This window comes from Mus pahari, chromosome 2 (genome assembly GCF_900095145.1).
Source record: "Mus pahari chromosome 2, PAHARI_EIJ_v1.1, whole genome shotgun sequence".
Classification (NCBI taxonomy): domain Eukaryota; kingdom Metazoa; phylum Chordata; class Mammalia; order Rodentia; family Muridae; genus Mus; species Mus pahari.
The window spans coordinates 149,094,232-149,114,488 of record NC_034591.1 but is presented as its reverse complement, the minus strand read 5'-3'; the positions used below and the strand labels follow the sequence as shown (position 1 = coordinate 149,114,488).

Genomic DNA, 20,257 nt, shown 5'->3' with positions numbered 1-20,257 from the left:
GTGGTGCGAATCCAGAGCAGCTGCGCTACAGAGGATTCTATGAAGCTTCTGAACAGAGAAGCTGCCAAACTTGCATTTAAGTTTTTAATTTTCCATTTCAAATCACTTTATTTAAAAAAAAAAATCTGTGCAAAGGACTGATCTATCTAAAGCACAAAAAGAAGAGACGGTGTTGAACCTCAGACTGGGTATCAGGCAGCGGACAGAGAGAGACGCAGACAGACAAGGAGCTAAGGCAGCCCCGGATTTTCACCCTGCAATTAGAGGGCACTAGAGCGGCAGCCTGCTCCGAGCTGATCGTATTACACTATTTATGTGCCAGGGCTCTGAAGGGATATTATTTACCAGGAAACAGAGCCGTATTTAAGAGACGGATGAGAATCATGAAGCTCACTGAAATCTCAATATATGAACCTTGAGGTTTGGGGCTGTGGTAGCCATTTGCTGTGAGGTGGTTTTTTAAATGTTTACTTTGGTGAGTTATCCTATTTTTCTGAAATTTATGAAGTCTTAACCGCAGTTGAGTCTCAGAGGGAATGTGACACTGTTTTTCATTTTTTTTTTTCATCTAGATAATAGGGCTTTGGTTTATACTGGGAAGGAAGGAAGAAAGCGTCTGAGAGGCCACTGGACTGGCTACCAGCTCTGTGAGCGATGCTGGCTGAGCTTGCCTTTTAACCTCTTTAAACTGGACTTTTCATCTTAACGGTTAGTGTAAGGAAATTCATCTCAAAGGGCTGTCAAGAGGACTCAGTGACATGCATGTAAGTTACCCCAGTAGGGTCAAGCTCTTCCTGACCCCCTCACTGAAACCTGAATTCGCATGCCCCTTGTGTACGCGAGGATCTGTACCTGCAAACTCACTGTTTCTGTCCAAGGACAGAAAGGGCTTGGATCCTCAGGATGATGTTGGCCTTCAGGATGCTCAGCTTGCCTGGCTAAGATCATCGCTGTCTAGAGATAACACCCAAGCATGCTAAGCAGTAGGACTGGCTGCTCTTCTAAGCCTCAGGGCTTCAGGTTTAAAATACTTTGTCTTCATCAAGCAAGGGACCTGGATTTTCTCCTGCTTCACTTTTCTATCTCCTGAGCAAAATTACAGATGTTATTTCCAACTTGATCCTTGGCCTTCCAGGTTAGCTACAGATGTCTCCGATACAAGGGAATTGAGAGACTTCATAAAGTAATTCACGTGAAGAAAGGATGTCGGTTAGTCACCATCTCTATCCAAGGCACTAACTACCTACATTCCTGACTACTTTTTAAAGTGGGGCTAGGGGCCCAGAAGAATTGCTTAGCAGTCAAAGCACCCACTGTTCTTATAGACGCCCCCACCCCAACGCACCCCGTGTGTGCCAGTTTAGTTCCTAGCACTAGGGGCATGTATGTAATACACATATATACATAATTGCGAGTAACTTACTGACACATATAAAATAAATAAATCTAAAAAAAAAAAATTTTAATGGGGCTGGGTGGGAACATGCCTGATGCAAAAGGAATGCCTTTCAGAGACAGTTCACTACAGCAGATAATTCACACTCAGGGCACTCATAATCACTTCAACTGGGGGACCACATTCCCTGCTTTCGCAGAACACTGGCCCGGTTCACAGGCAACTAGAAGCCCTCTGTCCTGGGTGCAGCATCAGGCACTTGGGAATCTGAATCTTCCATTCAGCAAACAAAGATGCCAATAAGCAGAGAGTGGCACAGCTGTAGGTACAATGTCAGCGCCACAATACTCCACTGTATCCGCCATGTTCTTTCCTCATAATGTGTGGGTGGTAGCAATTATCACAGGAGTTTTGTGATGTAGACATCTGGATTAATAGCTGCTATAATCCCAAAGACACATCTGTGTTCATATGTATGCAAGCATGCACACACACATGTATATATATAGACACACATGCACTCACACAGACACGGACACACACAGACACACACACACAGACACACACACACAGACACACACACACACACACACACACACACGCACGCAAGTTTATCTGAAGAAAATTTTTCTCTGCCCATGAATCAAAAGAAAACTATTTTCAGTTTTAAGTATCTAGTTGGCAAATGACAAATGTGTGTCATTTTTGTTAGTCTCAAGTTTCAGTCGGCATATGATCAGAACATTCAAGTAGTTTGACTGTAATCCCCTTGTGTGCTGCAAGGAGGGGTCTGTGTCAACATGCCTGGCTCATCTCCTGCTTGGGATTGAACTCAGGACTTCATGCACAATAAGCAAGTGCTCTACCCACTGAGCTACAGACCCCAGCTCCAAGCACAGTTTGAAAAGGACATTTATAACCCCCGAGTCTCAGGCAAGAAAACCATCTCAGGGAATTTCTACTTTTGTGATCTTAAAAATACCTTCAAGTGAAACTCCAAATACTTGGGTGAACGACTATTTACACCACAGCCAGGGCTTAAGGTCGGTGAGAGTCTCACATGGAATGTTTTTTTAAGAGTTACAGATGGGAGCGACCATTCGGTCAGGGATTCTGTGTGGTGGCTTCACCAACAGCCTGAGAGAAGCATTTCAAAATGAAGGAGAAAGGGCACCATTTTCTTCTCCACACTCTGTCCAGATCTAGTAAGAAAGTACCCCCCCCCAAGCCAGGGGGAGGTCAGGGGACAGACAGATGGTCATCATTGTCCCCATTTCCGTCCCCCCCCACCCTCCCACCCCCTCCCCGTATCAAGAGGCCGGTCAACACCAGGTCCTGCTCATCTGTCCTTTCCTTCCTAGCGTATCTAAAGTTGGTGACTCGCTAGGGACAGAAGGACAGAACAAGTCCCTTTATCAGTTTTGTTCACAAATCACTGTGCTCTGGGCAATCCCCTTTCTTCCACACCTCATATCCCCTTTGGACAGCCCGTGGCAACTCATGGATGATTCAAGCAACTGGTTCGGATCCTCTGTTTAGAAACAGTTTCTTGGGTGTGAGTCTTCATGCCCAGGGGACACCCTAAGTGTCACAGCTCTTCTGCTGCTGAGGCAGATGGAAATGTACTTTAAAGCTCCGCTTCAAAGCCTTCACTTTAGAAGCTGAAAGCCTTCAAGCCTCTGCCAGCTCGGCCCTTTTTCCCCATAATTAATTAATGCAGTATTAATTGTGCATGTGCTATGAGGCTGGCTGAAGCAGGATCCTGTGGGCTCACTGTGCTGATCACTGGCCCTGCAGAGCCCCGGTGGGCCGCTTCCAGAGGGCAGGGGATAGATGCACACTGCAACTTTCGCAGACTACAACAAAAACGAACATGCCCTGAGTCATGAGGGGATTCCCACAGATCACACAGCCGGGATCAAGCAGTTACAGGAAGCTACACCTGTGTGCAATGCCCTGGGCAAAGGGCCAGCTCTCGGGCAATTCTCAGGTCATAAAGGGGACTGTGAGAACGGAGGAGCGGGCCTAAACTAAGCTGCCGGGTCCTAAGACTGGCATAAGGAAGCACAGTAGAGCCGGTGGCAGAAATCCTGCATCGCACCGGAGCGGGCATTCACTTCCACCCCATAAAAGCATTACCTCGTCTCAAACACACAGGCACCCCAGAGAAAAGTCCAGCAGAGCCAGACTCTAGATTTACATACTTCCTTGTAGGAGAGCATCCTCGCAAAGCCATCACACAGCACAAGCGGAGGATAATCTCCTGCATCATCGAAACACTACCATCTGCACCAAAATTGGAGGCTGAGGACCGGCAATCAGATGAATGAGCACCATCCGTGTGTCTGTAGATACTGCTTGGTAGTTGAGAAGCAGACAGCTTCTCTGGAATCAGAATAATATAATCTGTGAGAGTCTGGAAGAACTCGGGAATCGTGGGCTGGAGCTCCTTCCTTTTACAGATGAAACTGTTTCCCAGGAGAGTGAATTATCTGTGGCAGGGATGCCCCACATCACAGCCACACGGGGCCAGAAGTCCAGAGACCTGACCGGGAGAGCGGCTGCCCTAGCAGTTGTATAAACGTGCCAGCGTGATTGACACATGGGGGAAACTGAGGCCCCAGCACACCAGCCTAGCATGGGCTACGAGGAAGTGTGGTGGTGTCCTCTGTGAACTCAGTGTACCAAACAGCCTCCAAGCGCGTCACCATCCTTATAGGTGCTCAGTATTAACTGTGAAGCAGGGTGTTTCTTCATAAAAGATGGGAAACTCGGTACAGTGGGAACCTCTGTTGGCTTCATTAAATTCTTGCTCCTAACATTCTACAATTTACACTTGAAAACATGTGACAGATAACAGTATACCCATGGGACTGGATCTGAAATTTTATCGTGTTCTAAGTTCAAAAGACTGCCGAGTTTGTACCTCTGATTTTATCCCCTTGGGTCTTCTCGTCAGTTGTTTATATCAATTTTGCTTGATTTCTTTTTTCTTTTAAAAAAAGAGAAAACAACTGGAAGCTTTGATTTTTTTTTTCTCCCTACCAACAGCTAGAATGAAATAACTAATTAGTTCCTAACACTTTTGAGATGGAGTATGAAGTGAGGAAAAGCCGAGTCTCAGAACAAGATGTGGAGTCAGGTCATGATTTCCTCTGACTTCTCTGTCCTCGGGGACACAATGTGCCACATATGAGCCTCAAATGTGTCTGTGATTATTCAGACTTCAGTTGCAGTGGTTCCTGGTACACAGGAAGTGCTCTCTATACAGTAATGGCTATCAGTACTTACTGCACACGACTCTGCCACAGAGCCTCTGAACTAGTGTGCATCATCGAAACTTAAAAGCAGGTGACCTTGGAATGGCTCCTGGGATGGAACACTGCTTCTAAATTCGGGCAGTTGACTGACCAAAAATAAATAAATAAATAAATAAATAGATAGATAGATAGATAGATAGATAAATGGTATTTAAGATCTAGTCTTGATGTTGATGGCACATGACTCTAACCCCAGCACTTGGTAGGTACAGGGAGGAAGATCCTAAAGCCAATGTCATTCACAGCTACATAATGAATTGAAGGTCAGCTTGGGCTACAGAAAACTCTTCAACAAACAATCAAACAAACAAACAAGACAAAGTGCTATTTTATATCCTTTTTAAAAGTGCAAGTTCCACAAGCACTTTAAAACAAAACGACAGGATTGTTTCCTTTTCCCTTACACACCCTCACCCTCCTCAATACACAGCATGACTTAGTATTCCAGCCTCAAAGGTTGGGAATTAACTTCTGGTAAGATCAAGAATTCCCTGCATGGGTTTTCCTTCCAGGAATCCTCTCTACATCTAGCATGCTTCCACAGCTCTTTAGCCATTATCAGTATCTGCAATCTGTGGTTCTATTACTGGAACCTTAGAGTGCCAGCTATTAGCACCCACAGTCTGTGCGAAGCACTAGGAATGACCAATTTCAAAAGAATGGGACTGATTTTACCCATCCAAGCTGGAAGCAGGACTGTGAGTCTAGGTGACTGATAATGCCTGGGAATCCACACTGGGCATGTGGTCAGAGTCAGGAACTGCATAAGTCCCCCAAAATCTTTCTTTACCCTTGCTTCAGATGAGAACAGTAAAAGAACCCCCAAAATACTCATGCTCGGCACAAGCAGCTGAGAATCCAAATTTACCTAGGACAGCAGCGAAACCAGTTAACACCTGGAGGTTTCCTCTTCGATTTAGTTGTGGAAGGATGCAGCTGTCGGGGCCATTCCTGCCAGAATCTTCAAGAGTGAGTTACAGAAGAGGTGTGGCTCAAGCACAGAAGAAAAGGAGAGGAAAGTATGCTGTGTGGGAACGGGAACTGCATCATACTTGTGTAAAGTCAGCTCACTAATGCTTTTTGAGAATGAAGAGGATGTGGAGAGGTTAGGGAAGTGCACAACATGCTAACATCATCCAGGATCACCATCATACCTGCCCGGGGGTACAGCTGGCATGTACATGAGCCTGCTTATATGTAGAAGGGTAGGGCTCTTCAATCTGCAAGACCATAGCCTGTCAAGAGAAGGCCACAGAACTTCTCAGGACTTAAAAAAGGGGGAGGGGGGTGGAGATAAAAGAAACAAATTAGAAATAAGGTCATTTTCTGTTGACCAAGTCATTTCATAAAACTGACAGATTCTCAATGTCTCCTATTTTTCAATGGTTCTTTCTGTTTGCCACAAACCTATGCAGACTCTAGAATAAATTAGACACCTCTGGAATCACGTATTATGATGGTTAATTGTTACTGTTGACTGTCTTAAGGCATGTCTAAAGGACCTGGAGTTAGGAGGGAGACGTGATGAAGTCATCCTGGTAGGGGTTGGAGGGGAGGAACTAGGGGTGTATTTGACCAAAACACATTGTGTGCAGTTCTCAAGGAATAAATTAAAATGTATTTGAAAACAAAAAGGAACAAATGCCCAAGAGACTCCTGAGGCACACCTCTGAGTATATCTGGGGGACATTTCTAGACACAACTGCATCTTTAGGGCTGGAGGAATCCATCAATGGGTTCTTAATATGATGGCATTATTGAAAGATGGGGAGAAACAGGAAGCTCTGTCTAGAGGAAAGAGGCAGACCATTGGGGATGAGTCCTTGGGAATACATCTTGCCCTGGCTTCCTCTGCTTCCTCCTTACCCCATGAGGAAATTCCTCTTCCGCAGGCCTTCACTGCCATAATGACCCTGCTTCACCAGGGGCCCAGAAAACGGGGCTAGTGACCACAGACGGAACTCTCTGAAACCATGAACCAAAACATAATTTTCCCCTAGATCTCTTCACATCAGAAACCTGAGTCATGTGTGTATCTATGCATGTGGGGACCAGCAACTGCCAGTGGCCTCTAACTAGTTCAAAAGTCTAGTTCAGAAGTCCCCCCCCCCCGCCAAAAAAACAAAACAAAACAGAACAAAAAAAAAACAGTGAGAGCCCTTGACGTGCAAGAGGTGGCTGTGTTTGCTCTTTGGATCCCACCAAGAGTCAGAGCAACCGCCAGAGCTCTTGCTGGAGGAACTGCCTTAAATGTGCACACAGCTCACTGCAAGAAATGTGCAGCGAAAGAAAAGGTCAATAAACCTCTGGTTATATGTTTAAAGAGAGAGAAGAGAGACATCTATAAATAGCTACATTTATTGAAGTTGCTTCCTTATCAGGAAGCATGGAGCTAGGAATTAACGTCTGCCTGCATCGGAAATTCTTTCAGACAGCACACCCAAAAAGGAAATTTCCCTTCCGAAGCATCCTGGCTGGCTGTTCCGTTGTAGACAGCCACCCCCCTCCACTTTCGAGTTATCTGAAGCAGCTAAGCTGGACCCTTATATTATCCCATGTGCTGTAAGGAAAACTGAGAACCGAGAGCATTTGGATATAAAACATGAAGGCCCCCAAAGGAAGGTTTAAGGGGCAATAAAGGATAAAAACGTCAGCAGCTTGACCAACTTTGCCAGAAGTCAGTACTGCTTTAAGACACTGTCTGGGAATTAGCCTCTCAACTCTGGCAATGACGTCACATGTCACAAGAAGCTGTAAGGAGAGATCACCTCTGGAACACAAGTGATGGCCAAGGGCCTAGGAAGATTTGACAGACCTGAGAAGATGAGAGGGGAGGACCAGGGAAAGTTCCAGACCGAGGGAGCCTGTCAATCACGGGAAACTGTCAGCAAAGAAATCCTGCTTGCACTGCAAATCAAGAACACCAGTCTCCATACTATGTGGACTATAGACGAGTTAGCTCCAGGTCCTATCCCTAAGGAGGTCAGCAGCTAGCAGCATGTAGTGTGAGAGTGGGCAAGCCTCCGGCTAAGTTGCACAGAAGACCACAGCAGACCTATCCTGAGTTCCCCTCCTCCCCACTGGTGGCATTATGCCAGCGCTATGCATGTGAACTCTGCCGTTGACAGGAATCTCTCACCTCTCAAGAAACAGCAGACATTACTAGAAAGTTGGTCTTAGAGAAGCTGAACCCTCTCCTTGGAAGAAATTGTCCTGAGACTAAAGCCCATTCAGTCTTCAGAGCTGGTCCTCAAAGGCCTTTAAAGCCAATCTTGCCACAGGCTGTGGAAACAAACTGAATTTCAATCTCAGCTCACAAGAAAATGAAGCAAAGGGGCCGAAGAGCAGTGGGAGAAAACCAGAGAGAGATAGTCCTCACCCTTGGCTCTAACACGACCCGAGACTCCCCCTCAGCCTTCTGAAAGGGGCATGCTAGCCTGACAGAGGTTCGTGCCTATCCATGGCCAACCACACCTGCCGTTGAACCCTTTATTTCCTATAGTCTATCTACATTCTTTGGTGGACTGATCTTCCAGTCCCAGAGACATTGCCTATATGCCTCCCTCTAAAGAGGCTAAAAGGTAGCAAGTGTATGGGGCAGAAATCCTATTAGACCCTTTCCATCCTGTGTGAGCCTGGACAAGCCCATTGACCTGAGGCTGGATCTTGAACACCTGCTTCAAGAACTGTGACGTGATTACATAACACGTACGGATGCGTCTTGTTTCTCACGACACGATAAAATATTAACTAGATTATATTTAGCTCTCATGGCTGTCTCTGCTTTTGAGGACAAGCATGACTTCAAAGTATAGAGAATTATGGCTCCAGCCAATTAAAACAGAGGCGCCCGCCACATCTGTCTGTGTGTGCAGATTCTGATGGAGTTCAGCTTGCCGTGCGACTGACTGAACCCCAGTCACTCTGCTGAGGGACACAGCAGCTGAGTGGGATGAGCAGCGAGGCTCTCACAGAAAGGCATACAACTAAATTATTAAACACACACACACACACACACACACACACACGCAGGAGTAGTAATGTAAGAACTCTGAAAGATTCACAAGGAAAGAAAGGAGAGCCAGGGGACTATTTCTGGTGTCCCGACTCTGGAAAACTCGGGGCAGTTATTATAGCTATTTATTAACCCACAACATCATAAACCAAAGTCCTATTAAATATGGTGCATGAGTCCTGGGTTCCAATTTTTTAGTATCAACTCTTAGGGACTGAGCAAGGCCAAACTGACAGAGTAGGATGCAAAGTCTTCAGGCAAATGTGATTAATGTCTACCTCTGATTAAATGTGATTAAATCAACTAAACATGAGGTAGTCATGCTTAATAGAGATTTAAAAGAAGGCACTTGACTGTTTAAATTCTGCTCTATACACCTGAAACACGTGTATCTTGGTACTCTGCAGTCCAACCTGGAAATTAGTGTTTGGGGCCTGGTGCTTAAAGGGAGTGAGGGCCCCTATGACCACATTACAAATCTGTTATGGTTTAGATCGCTAGATCTCTAGAGACCCATATGAAGAACAGTTGGACACCAGAGCCTATGGTGTTATTAGAATACGGTGGAACCCTTAGAAGGTAGGGCCTATAAAAAGCAGCTAAATGGCTGGGTGTATGCCCTTGAGGGGCTGTGGAACCCTGGTCCTTCCCTTTCCCTGCCTCTGCTTCCTGGCAGCTACTGTGCTATGGCTATGTCCTGCCTTGCCACGCGTCCAGAACGAAGGAGTCAGTGGCCATAGATTCGGAGTACAGAGCCAGGGACCAACATAAAACTCATCCTTTTAAGTCTGTTTGCTCAGACATCAGGTCACGGGGATGCAACTCTAACAGGGCAGCCTCTGCTGTAAGCACAGTGTAGCACCCTGTGAGGCCTCACTTGTAAGTCCCAGCACTGTCCCCCAATCCCCAAGAGCACAGGGAAAAGACTTCCTCTTTCCATGCAATGGTGGGGATCACCAGTGAGCCCAACCCGGCACCCCTGGGGTGCTGAGGTGTTCTCACAGGGGCACAGAGGCTAATGCTCAGTATAAAGAAGGGAGCTCTGGTTCTTCACGGACTGCTGTGACTATACCTCAGCCCTTCGACCCTTAGGCTTATAAACGATTCAGCATGCTTTGCAGAAGAGGGAAGAAGAGGAGGAGGAGAAACATGCCCTTCCCATCCTTTCTATAATGTATCCATCCTCCCATGAACAGGGAGGTCAGCAGCAGGACTACTGAACAGCATCATCTGCAGCTCTGGGTACTGAGGCCCAATGTGATAGGGACTCTTGCACCTAGGCCTGTATTATCCTGCATGTCCTTTCTGCACCTCACGATCGTTACTTAACACTTGATTCATTTATCACTTCCCCTTTATCACGTCTGCAAGGCCTCTCATTTTACCTCTGCTAATCTGCCAGGTGGGGGTCTTTAGTAGACTTGTGTTTGTCTAACACAGTGCTAAGACTCTGCGAGAGATTCTCGGCTATCAGACTCCTGCCCTCCCCCCCCACACACACACACACACATCCCGATTTCCAAATCTTATCTTCATTTAAGGATGTGAGAAGAAAAGAAAGGCAAGAGCAAGGAGCTACAGCTGGAGATCAGTGAGAAACGGCAAAAGAAGCGACTGGGAGCCAGGCTGGTTCTCCTTTTAAAACAAGCCTCTGAGAATGCGCTCAACCTTGTAATGCCATAAATGTCCTGCCGCTGTCCTGCCTCCCAGACTCTTCCCCGGACTTTCCATGCACATTCTACTGGGAATTGTCTGGAATCCCGGATTAAAACAGCGGTGACCCAATGCCCTTGCCGGAGTATTCACTTTATTCTTTTAGCTTTGGAAACTCAGCTGGGATGTGTCTTCGAGTGTACGGCCTAACCTCAGAGTTGGCGACCACTGAATTCCTCAGAATAAGGAGTAGGCAGTCCTAGACTAAGAGGGAGGAGGGAAGCTGGACTAGCCTGCCTGGAAAGCCCCAGCAGAGGGCACACAGCAAGAGCCTGGGAACCTCAAGGTCTAGAGGATTCATTCCAGATGTTGAAAGAGACCATGTCACAACAGAGCTCCTGTAGACTACCACCACGGAGAGTTATCGCTTAAGCTGAGACACTCAGGCAAAAAAATCACTGCCCTGACACGAATCCATAATTTGCTGATTATCCCCAGGTCACCAGTAATGAGCTACAGTTCCACAGTGAGTAGTTATCTTGGTGACCATCCATCCATCCATTCATTCATTCATCCATCCACCCATCCATCTGTTCAAGGGTGACTCATGAGTTCTTCAGCAACAGAACAATAGTTCAGAAAATAGGTTCCAGCCACAAACCAGTTCTGGGGCCACATCAGACAACTGGCCAAGTAGCAGCCCTAAATTCATCCATGTAAAATAAGTAGTTTAAACACACAGCTGCACATAGCATAAAGATTAAGAATCTAAGCTGTGAGGTTAGAGGAGACTGAATTTGAATCTTGCCCCTGTCATCTTACTAGTTCTGTGAGCGATATTGTAAAATTACTTAAATTCTTGACGCCTTGGGCTAAGTGGAACAGTGCTTACTTAGTATATGAAAAGCCATGGATTTGACTCTTAGCAATGCCCAAAAATAAAATAAAAAAATCTCCAACCCTTTATGTATAACATGGAGTTAGCCTTTATTCTATAATGTGGAAATAAAGAGAAAGATTTCTTTACCGATATTAATGTGAGAATGAAATAAAAATCTATATATTAAGGTTTCATACGGTGCCACAATAATGACTAGATATTACTAATTTTGTTAGTTTTCTTGAGCCAGGGTCTCTCTATGATGTGGAAACTCACTTTCTAGACTAGGTAAACCTTGAGGTAATGGAGATTCACCTGCTTTCGCCTCTCAGTACTGGGATTAAAGGCATGTGCCACCACGCCCAGCTTACTACTAGCTATTACAATGGTGTACTGTAGTTAATGATATGCTGTTGTGAGGATTATTTGTGGTTGTCAACTTGGCTATATCTGGAATAAACTACAATCCGGAAATGGAAGGCACACCTGTGAGATTTTCTGCTTGGTTTGAAGTAGGTAAATCCACTTCTAGTACAGATTTTTGAGGTAGGAAGATACACCTTTGATCTGGTTTTAAAATTGGAAGGCACAGACCTTTAATTTAAATCTTGAGGTGGGAAAACCTACCTTTAATATGGACCACACCCTGCTGGAAGTCTATATAAAGACATGGGAGAAGGAAGCTTTTGCTCTCTGCCTGCTTGCCCTCTTCTTGCTAGCACATCCATTCCTTCACTGAGATTCCAGCATGCTCAGATCAGTGGACACATCCAGCTTGTGGGGCTGAGCAACTTCTAGACTCTTGGACTTTGCGTTCATAGCTAGCCATTACTGGATTAGTTGGACTGCAGCCTATAAGTCATTCCAATAAATCCCCTTCGTGTGTGTGTGTGTGTGTGTGCCCCTTTACACATATATAAATTTATATACAAATATATGTAAAATATACATATACATCCCATATACATATATGTGTGTGAGAGTATATATATATACTCTCTGTCTCTCTCTCTCTCTCCATATTATAGAGGCTAATACATCTGGGAAGTAGCACAGAGGTGGTTCAATGAGGAATCTGCCTTCTCAAGGAGAAACTAAAGCACAGTTCCAGATTGGGATAATGATGGTGGAGATGAGACTTGTCATCTTTAAAATCAGAAGGACTGTTAAGTATTCTCTTTTCCAAATACAAACATGAAACAAAGACCTAATAAATGACCAAGCTCGGAATGAAGATCCATTGCCAGTTAAGTCTGCGCGCTGCCTTGCTAGCTTGTTTGTCTATGAAATTTCTCCAGCAAAGAGCTCATGGATGTTAAAAGGCACCCAGAGGCTTATGAGGACTTGGGGTCCCTTGAGGAGTATTGCAAAAAATAGGAATCAAATTAGTATGAAGGAAACTTCCCCCTATCTGGGGAAAATTTAATTTTTATGCTCTATAGAAGCAGAGAGTTCTGCTCTCTGCATCTTGGTACCTGGTGCACTGGCAAATCGAGTGAGAAGATTTAGTACGTGGGTTTTATCTGTACGGCACGAGTATGTTCTACCCCAAAGTGAACATTCCTAAAGTAAATATACTGGTCACAGGACAATGTCTGGAGGCAAAATTGCTACTGCCTGCTGTGTCATTTCCAGTTCTGTCTGCTCTACTGGAACTGTGAGAGTTCCACTTTCCAAGGATGACAGTCTTCTTCAAGACTGCTTCAGAGAACAGAAGGCTGCAATGAAGCCGCCTGTGCCTTTTACCTCCCTGCTGTGGAAGTGAAGCAGGGGTGCCTGGGTCACGTGTGGGGACACTCTGTAAGCATTGGTGGAGGAAGTGAGGGTTCCAGTGCTCTCAACGACCCAGAAGAATCATCCTAACTGTAAGCAGAGGGATGACCCACAGTACTGCTGGAGACCCACCCCCAGCCCCTGACACAGATCACCTTATTTACTGAGCCTGCATCCCTGTCCCATTGTTCCCCACTTTCAGCAAGCATCTCCTGAGGAAGGATACACAGAGAAAGCAGGACAATCTGGGGACCACAGTCACGCCAAGGGACAGCGAGCATAACGATTCAACATCTGAGTCACTTGGAATTGTTTTTGAAAGGCCTAAGACGACCCCAGTGCCATCCTAGAACCTGGACATGTACCCTCCAAACAATGTTCCTGCCAGAGGAGCTGGCATTTTCTTGGATACCAGTGATCAGGTGATTACTATACTCTGGATGCTACAGTCACATTTTATCCCTGTGATGGGAACCACTAGAGGAAGAGCTGACAAAAGGACTCAGCTTTGGAGACTAGTCCTGGCAGGTAAGTGTGCTTGACAGGCATGCCTAAGCCTGAGTTCAAGCCTCCTCAGAACCCAAAGTGGAAGGAGAGAACCAACTCCCAAACAATACCCTCCAATCTCCATACATGCGCCTTGGCACACACCCAAACACAACCCTCCCCCTTCACACACAAAAATAAAAAAAAACCTTTAAAGCAATGAGTCTGAACCAACAACTAGATAAAAAGAAAATATGAAGCTGGACTAAGTATGAACTTAGAGATAAAATTCTTCAAGGAAAATACGACTCATCTGGCCTCCTAGATTACATTAACTCTGTCATATACGAGGTATTTCTAGAGTCTCTCCCTGCCTCGTTCTTATCGGATACAATACAAATGAAAATATTGAGAAATAAGGAATAAGACTCTCAAACCTTCCAAAGCCATTATGGGATGAGGGCCAAAGACCCCGGGTCAGCTGGCCAAATCTCATGAACACCAACTGTGGCCCAGAGTCTCTCCCTGGGATCCTCAGGGGCCAGCACTCTGTCTGCCTGACCTTCCCCTTCCCACCTTCCATCTCCTGGAAGGTAAACACTCACGCAGGTGTGCTGGCAGGTGGATTGAGTCTTCCTCCATCCTGAGCGCTCGAGGCACTGGAACATGAATCGGAGTCGAGGAACCGTAGCTTGCCACTGGACTCTCTGGGGGTGTGTATGAAATTCGTTCCTGCTGTTAGGAAAAAGGGGAGGGAGAAAAGAAATGAAATGTTGCAGCAGAAGTGTGAAAGTCTTACCAAAAGGCAGGAGGGGCAGGTGTCGGGGACATCAGCCTGTCCAGAGATTCCCCCTTCTGGGTGTGTCTAACCTTCTGATCCCACAACATGGCCCTGACATCTACAAGCATGTTAAGTCACAAACATAGTTATCCTGGAATTCTGGCAGCCCACTGGCATCAGAGTAGCCACATGGTCAAGTAATACCACTTTTAAGCTCTTTCTGTTTTGATTCTCAAACAAACCAAGTACACAAAGAACACTGGAAGGATGTTTGTATTCAGGACCAACAGGTGTCCGAATTAATGGTTTGTTCCCAGAACGAGGAGGGCTAAGATGAGGAAATGAAAACAAGACATCCAAAGAGTAGTGCCCCAAAGAAACTCCCCAAAATTATGCTTCCAAGTCACTTAATGAATGTTGCCAATGCATTCAAACCATGCTTTCTCTTCTCTGGCAAGGCCCTCAGCTTCTAATCAGAGGAGGGCTCTCCATCCGAATCCAGCGAGAGCGAGCTATAACCAGCAAGTGGGAAAGTGATGATTTCTAAGTCCAAAGACTAAGATCTAGATTTATTTTCTGTCTTCTTTTCTGAGAAATGGTCTCCTGTAGCCCAGGCTGGGCTCCCACTCACTATGTAGCCAAGGATGACCCTGAACTCCTGGATCATCCTGCTTCTACCTTCTGGGTGCTAAGATTACAGATAGGTGTGACCATGACTGGTTATTCAGTGCTAGAGACCCATACATGCTTAGCAAGCACAGGCAACAGAGCGACAGAGTGATTTAAATACGTATTCTATCACTATCTCACTATAACAAAATCACAACCGCAAATGTCCAATTTTTAAATGTCCTTCCTTCTGAATCTACATGAACAAGCATCTCCTTGGTCCTTCTTCCTCCCTATTGAAAGCAATTATTTTCTTTCCCTTTGATATATTCCAGGGGTCTGTTAAAACTATTTGATCATAACTAAAGGTATTTATCAATTGACAAGGAGTTGAACAGGGCTACAACAGATCCACCAATTCAACTTCAAACAAGCAGTATTTGCTAGATCAACGGAAGCAAACAGTGATGTGGGAAGGAGGGCAGTCGTAACAGTCACTTGAAAACAACCACTGAGTTCAGCAAGAGCAGATGTACAATTTGCAGTTCCAACCTTGGCTTGCCACTGCCTTCCAATGGACAAATGAAACTGAGAAAGACACGGTGCAAACCTAAGCTGGGAGAAAAGACCATGAAACAGAAACATGAACACAGAGGTCAGCAGTAAAGGAAAATCCTAGGTTAAGGTGATGCAAGGCAGCCTTCACCAGCTGTGCACACGTGTGTGCAGACTAGAACGTGAAAGTTTCAGAAGACGTTCAGAACGACGTTCAGACGACGTTCAGAAGAGCTAGCCTGGACAATATAGTGAGGAAAGGCCAGCCTGGACTACATGAGACTATGTCTTTTAAAAAGAAAGGGAAGGGAAGGGAAGGAAAGGAAAGGAAAGGAAAGGAAAGGAAAGGAAAGGAAAGGAAAGGAAAGGAAAGGAAAGGAAAGGAAAGGAAAGGAAAGGAAAGGAAAGGNGAAAGGAAAGGAAAGGAAAGGAAAGGAAAGGAAAGGAAAGGAAAGGAAAGGAAAGGAAAGGAAAGGAAAGGAAAGGAAAGGAAAGGAAAGAAATCAAGTCTTTTAATGATCTATACTTCATCAAATAGGTAAGGGAAAGGAGAGGAGCCCCCTTGGCCCTGTAACCAAACTCAAATGTTTCTTCTGCTGAGAGCCTGGAAGTTGGGGTGGGAAATTTCAATTTTAAATATACACATACAATATACATATACATACATATACATCACCATACTTTCCCTAAGGCACCTACTAGCATCAAAGAGGCAGCTAGAATATCTATCTGTTCAAACATACATTGTACAACTGTAATGGTGAAGTTCTCAATCCAGAGCAAGACCAGATGCCTAGACTGGATCGCTATATCATCCACGATGACCATGACACAAAACATTCAACAACCCTAACATACAGATAAGCAACTCTTTTGGGTGTTTTCTTTGGGGGCATGTGGGGTAAGAGCATAAGTTATCACAAGTAATAACTGCATATATGAGAATCACGTCTTTAATCTGGTGAGGGGTCCCAGTCCCAGAAAAGCTAAAAGCGTTTCAAGCATGGCATCATGATGTCATCTAATAAACACTGTACACGCTTCAGACAAGCTCCCAGTCTCATCAGGTATCTGGGTATCAACAGTTAGCTCTATTTCCAGAAATAGCTTTATCTTCTTATGCTTTTTACAGAAGTGAAACTATTGATGAAGAAACCTGGGGCAGGCAATGGGTCTTCAAAAGGAATGTCACAAGGGCGAGAGAGAGGAAAAAAAAGAGATGGTGTTTCATAATATAATGACTTCTTTCTCAAAGCAAGGGCTCGAAGGAACCTTTAGCTTATCTGTTGAGAGAGGGGGCCACGTTACTTCAGTCTCCCACCCCAGATGTTTCTACTTTTCATTGTGGGAGACCTACCATCAGCTCACCAACCAGAGTCTGGCTGGGAGTCACCTTCACAATGCACATAGTCCTGACTCTAGGTTATCGCAGTGGCGTGACTTTATTACAGTGTGGCTGAAGCAGGCCAGAGTGACTGCAGCACCTGGACTCTCATTCCTGATGATGGCTCCAGACTGGGAATCTATAAGGTGAGGGGGTTAGGAAGCCCTTTGTGAAAGGGTCTGTGAAGACATCCACAACAGAGAAGTTGCTACATTGACCACATGGGATAAATACTAGATGTGATTCTCAGGCCTTGATCAACCTGTGGGCAGCAATGATTACCTACTGGACCCTGGCCTTGGCATCTAGCAGAAAGCCCAGGAGACTGCTACCCAGCATGTGGGCTCTTTTCTGAGGACAAAACATGAATCTGGGCGCTCCATACGTTACCCATGTGCTCTGTCTCTCTGATTTCTACCGTGACTTACTACAGTCACACACTTAATATCTAAATAGTCCCATCAATCAGGCACTAGAAAAAGCAGACACAGCTATCTCAGAGACACCTAGACAGGATGGCCTATAGGAGACTCGCACCCAACATTCCAAATCAAGTGGTTTCTTTATCCACACTACTGCCACTCCTCTGGCTTGACTCTATCAAAAGAAAAGGTGTCTAGCATAGTAACTGTTGGCTGCTTCACCTCTAAAGAAAACTGTCAGCCAAATGAAATCCAAAGGAGCTTTAGTTTAATACAGGGAACACTCAGGATTTTCCCCAAAAGAATTATAAACATGACTCTAATTAAATTAAATTGTATAGACAGCAATACTAATGCATTGAGGTATTATAAAGAATAAGCTATGGATGAAAGTTAATGCTGTGATTAAACACACTCTGAGGTGAGTGTGTGATTGTTAGCAGCTGGGCGGGGAGGGGGACGCTGCTCTCAAATGTGCAGACACAACCCACCACACTGAGCTGCTGGACAAAGGGGAAGTGTTGTAAATTCTGAGGTCACCTGTAATATCCACAGGAGAGAAGAAGGTACGATAAACATCAGAAAGGGAGAGGAAAGCTGGAAACAGCTGAAGGCAAGGGATGAAATGTATATGTCACTAACCATTATATAAACCTTTTAAAATGTATGTTCCCATAAGAACAACTTATCGAATTTGAAATTATTTACATCTCCTCTGTTCAATGCTGCCTACAACATGAAGGGCTAATGAAGGGTACCAATTTGATTGTGCTTATTTTTAACCTGTGAACTTGAAACTTCCATGTAAAATCGCCTCACTCATTCATCCTGTACAGGAAAATGACGTCTTTCCCTCCACTCCTTTTCAGGCCCATTCTAGAAAGGTCAAAAGCTCAGAACTATTAATACCAAGAACATCTCCCCCTTCTGAATTATTCAATAGAGAGTGTCTGTAAATTATGGGGACCACTCTGGTCCATTCACACACTTATTCTTACACTAGGACCTAAAAAGGATGAGGGGTTTGGTTGGAGCCTACTGTTAATCAAATACCTTCTGGAAATATAAGCAAAGCATGTTGTGAATCAAGGGAGGAAGAAATAAAGCTGGTGTTCTTGTGGAAAGATGGTTAGCGGGTAATTTCAAATAAGTTAGATGTCCTTGATTAAGGAATTCTTTCTAGATATTGCTTCAACAATATTGTAAATGCCAAGATTCTATCTCCAATTTAATTTCTGAAGCCTGCGTGGAAAGTCCTGAGGAGTGTCATGGGACTGAACAGTGACTGCTTCCTGGGGTTATGGTAAGAATGCCACCATAGGCGCCTCTCATCTGCTGCATGTTGGCATCCCACGACAGTGAATACTGCAACCCAGAGAAGATGTGAAACCAGCAGAGAAAGATCAGGCTGCCAGATCTCAGAACGCTTGAGGGAAAGCTAACACTTTTCCTATAACCAACCTTAACAGATTGCACAGAAGGAAACCCTCCTCCGACAAGCTATACTGTGACTACTAAACAAGCAGGGATACTCAATGTGATGGTTAGTCTCAAATGCCAACTCAGTGAGATCTGGAAAGAACTGGGGGATGAGCCTGCAGGCATGCCTGTGATGAGGATAGCTGAGGTGGGAAGGCTAGCCCACTATGGGTGGCACCATCCCCTTGGTTGGAATCTTGGGTTATACAAAGAGCAGATAGTATGCTAAGCACAAGGTTGCTCTGTTTCTGCACTGTGGCTGTGACGGAAGCAGCTGCCTGAACCTCCTACTACCACTCTCTCCCCGCCATGATGAACTGTCCCACTGAACTGTAAACCAAAATAACCCTTTGTTAAGTTGCTTTTTGCCAGGATGTTTTATCAAAGCAGCAGGAAAATGAAAGCAAACAACGGTTTAAAATTCTATTCTGGCTGCAAAATTATCCAAGATTGGTGGTGTTGGTTTTCACTACATATGTGTTTGATAAGCATGCTTTTACTAACAAACCACATCTATACATTATCCTTTAAGATTGAGAGAGAGAGAGAGAGAGAGAGAGCGCTACCTGCACCATTTTCTAGGTCTCTGGCATTACAGATGCAAAGAAAAACCCAAACTAACTTGCTCCCAAACATCTATTTCTTCACTTGTCTTAAAAAAAGAAAAAAAAAAGTACATTCACTATTTTGTCCAACCCAAGATTCAGTGAGTTCAGTGAGGTAAACTTAAAGAACTTGAGAAAGTATGCATATGCAACCACAGATAGTATTTTTGGGAGTGTCCCTAAAAAGAAACAATATGTCCCTAGAAAGAAAGACTGGGCTGAGGAAGATCATCACAGGTATCCAGACACACGGGAATAGTAAGGGAGAAATGCAAATGCAGAAAGAGTTATGGTGATTTCTTCTCCTCCCAGAAAAGGTACAGGAGACTTCTAAATCCAAGAGCAAAAATGCTTCTTGGTGTCCATGTTCTTCCTAAGAGAAGTCTCTATCTGGATAGTCATTCTATAACCCAAATGGTATCTGGTTTTAAAAACTCACTGGCAGGATGCACACCAGTATCTCGGGGAAGACAAATGGGTGTTCCGTCTGGAAAGTAACAAGGGTGGGAACCACATTCTTGGTTTCTGCAGCTTCCTCCCCAAGTCATCCTGATGGCCCAGGCAGCCCTCACAAGGGAGGGACAAACCACACACACACACTCAGCTGGGCAGGGTTCTTCTGGGGAGCCAGGCTCTTCTGTGTTCTCTGGAAGTCTTTGATGATGGATAAAGCAGGTGGTTCAGAGTCAGAAGACAACACACTGTATTCATCCAATGGACAGAGTTGGAGCAGATCACCTTGAATCTTCCTGTACCCACACCTATTATCTTATGTGCAGTGGTGTTATAAAGGGAATGAGAAAGGTACATTAATAAGAAGCCCTGCGAAAAAATTCCTCAACCGAACACCAACAGCTTGGGCTGTAAAATCAAGAATTGACAAATGGGACCTCATAAAA

General features: G+C 44.9%; 1 protein-coding gene across 1 annotated transcript in view; it reads right to left on the bottom strand.

Moving 5' to 3' along the window:
* Positions 1–20,257, bottom strand: part of Etv6 (ETS variant 6) — a 235,674-nt gene that overhangs the window by 118,789 nt on the left and 96,628 nt on the right. The window contains 1 exon segment of the mRNA XM_021190142.2: positions 14,129–14,258. Coding sequence (XP_021045801.2) covers positions 14,129–14,258 — 130 coding nt within the window.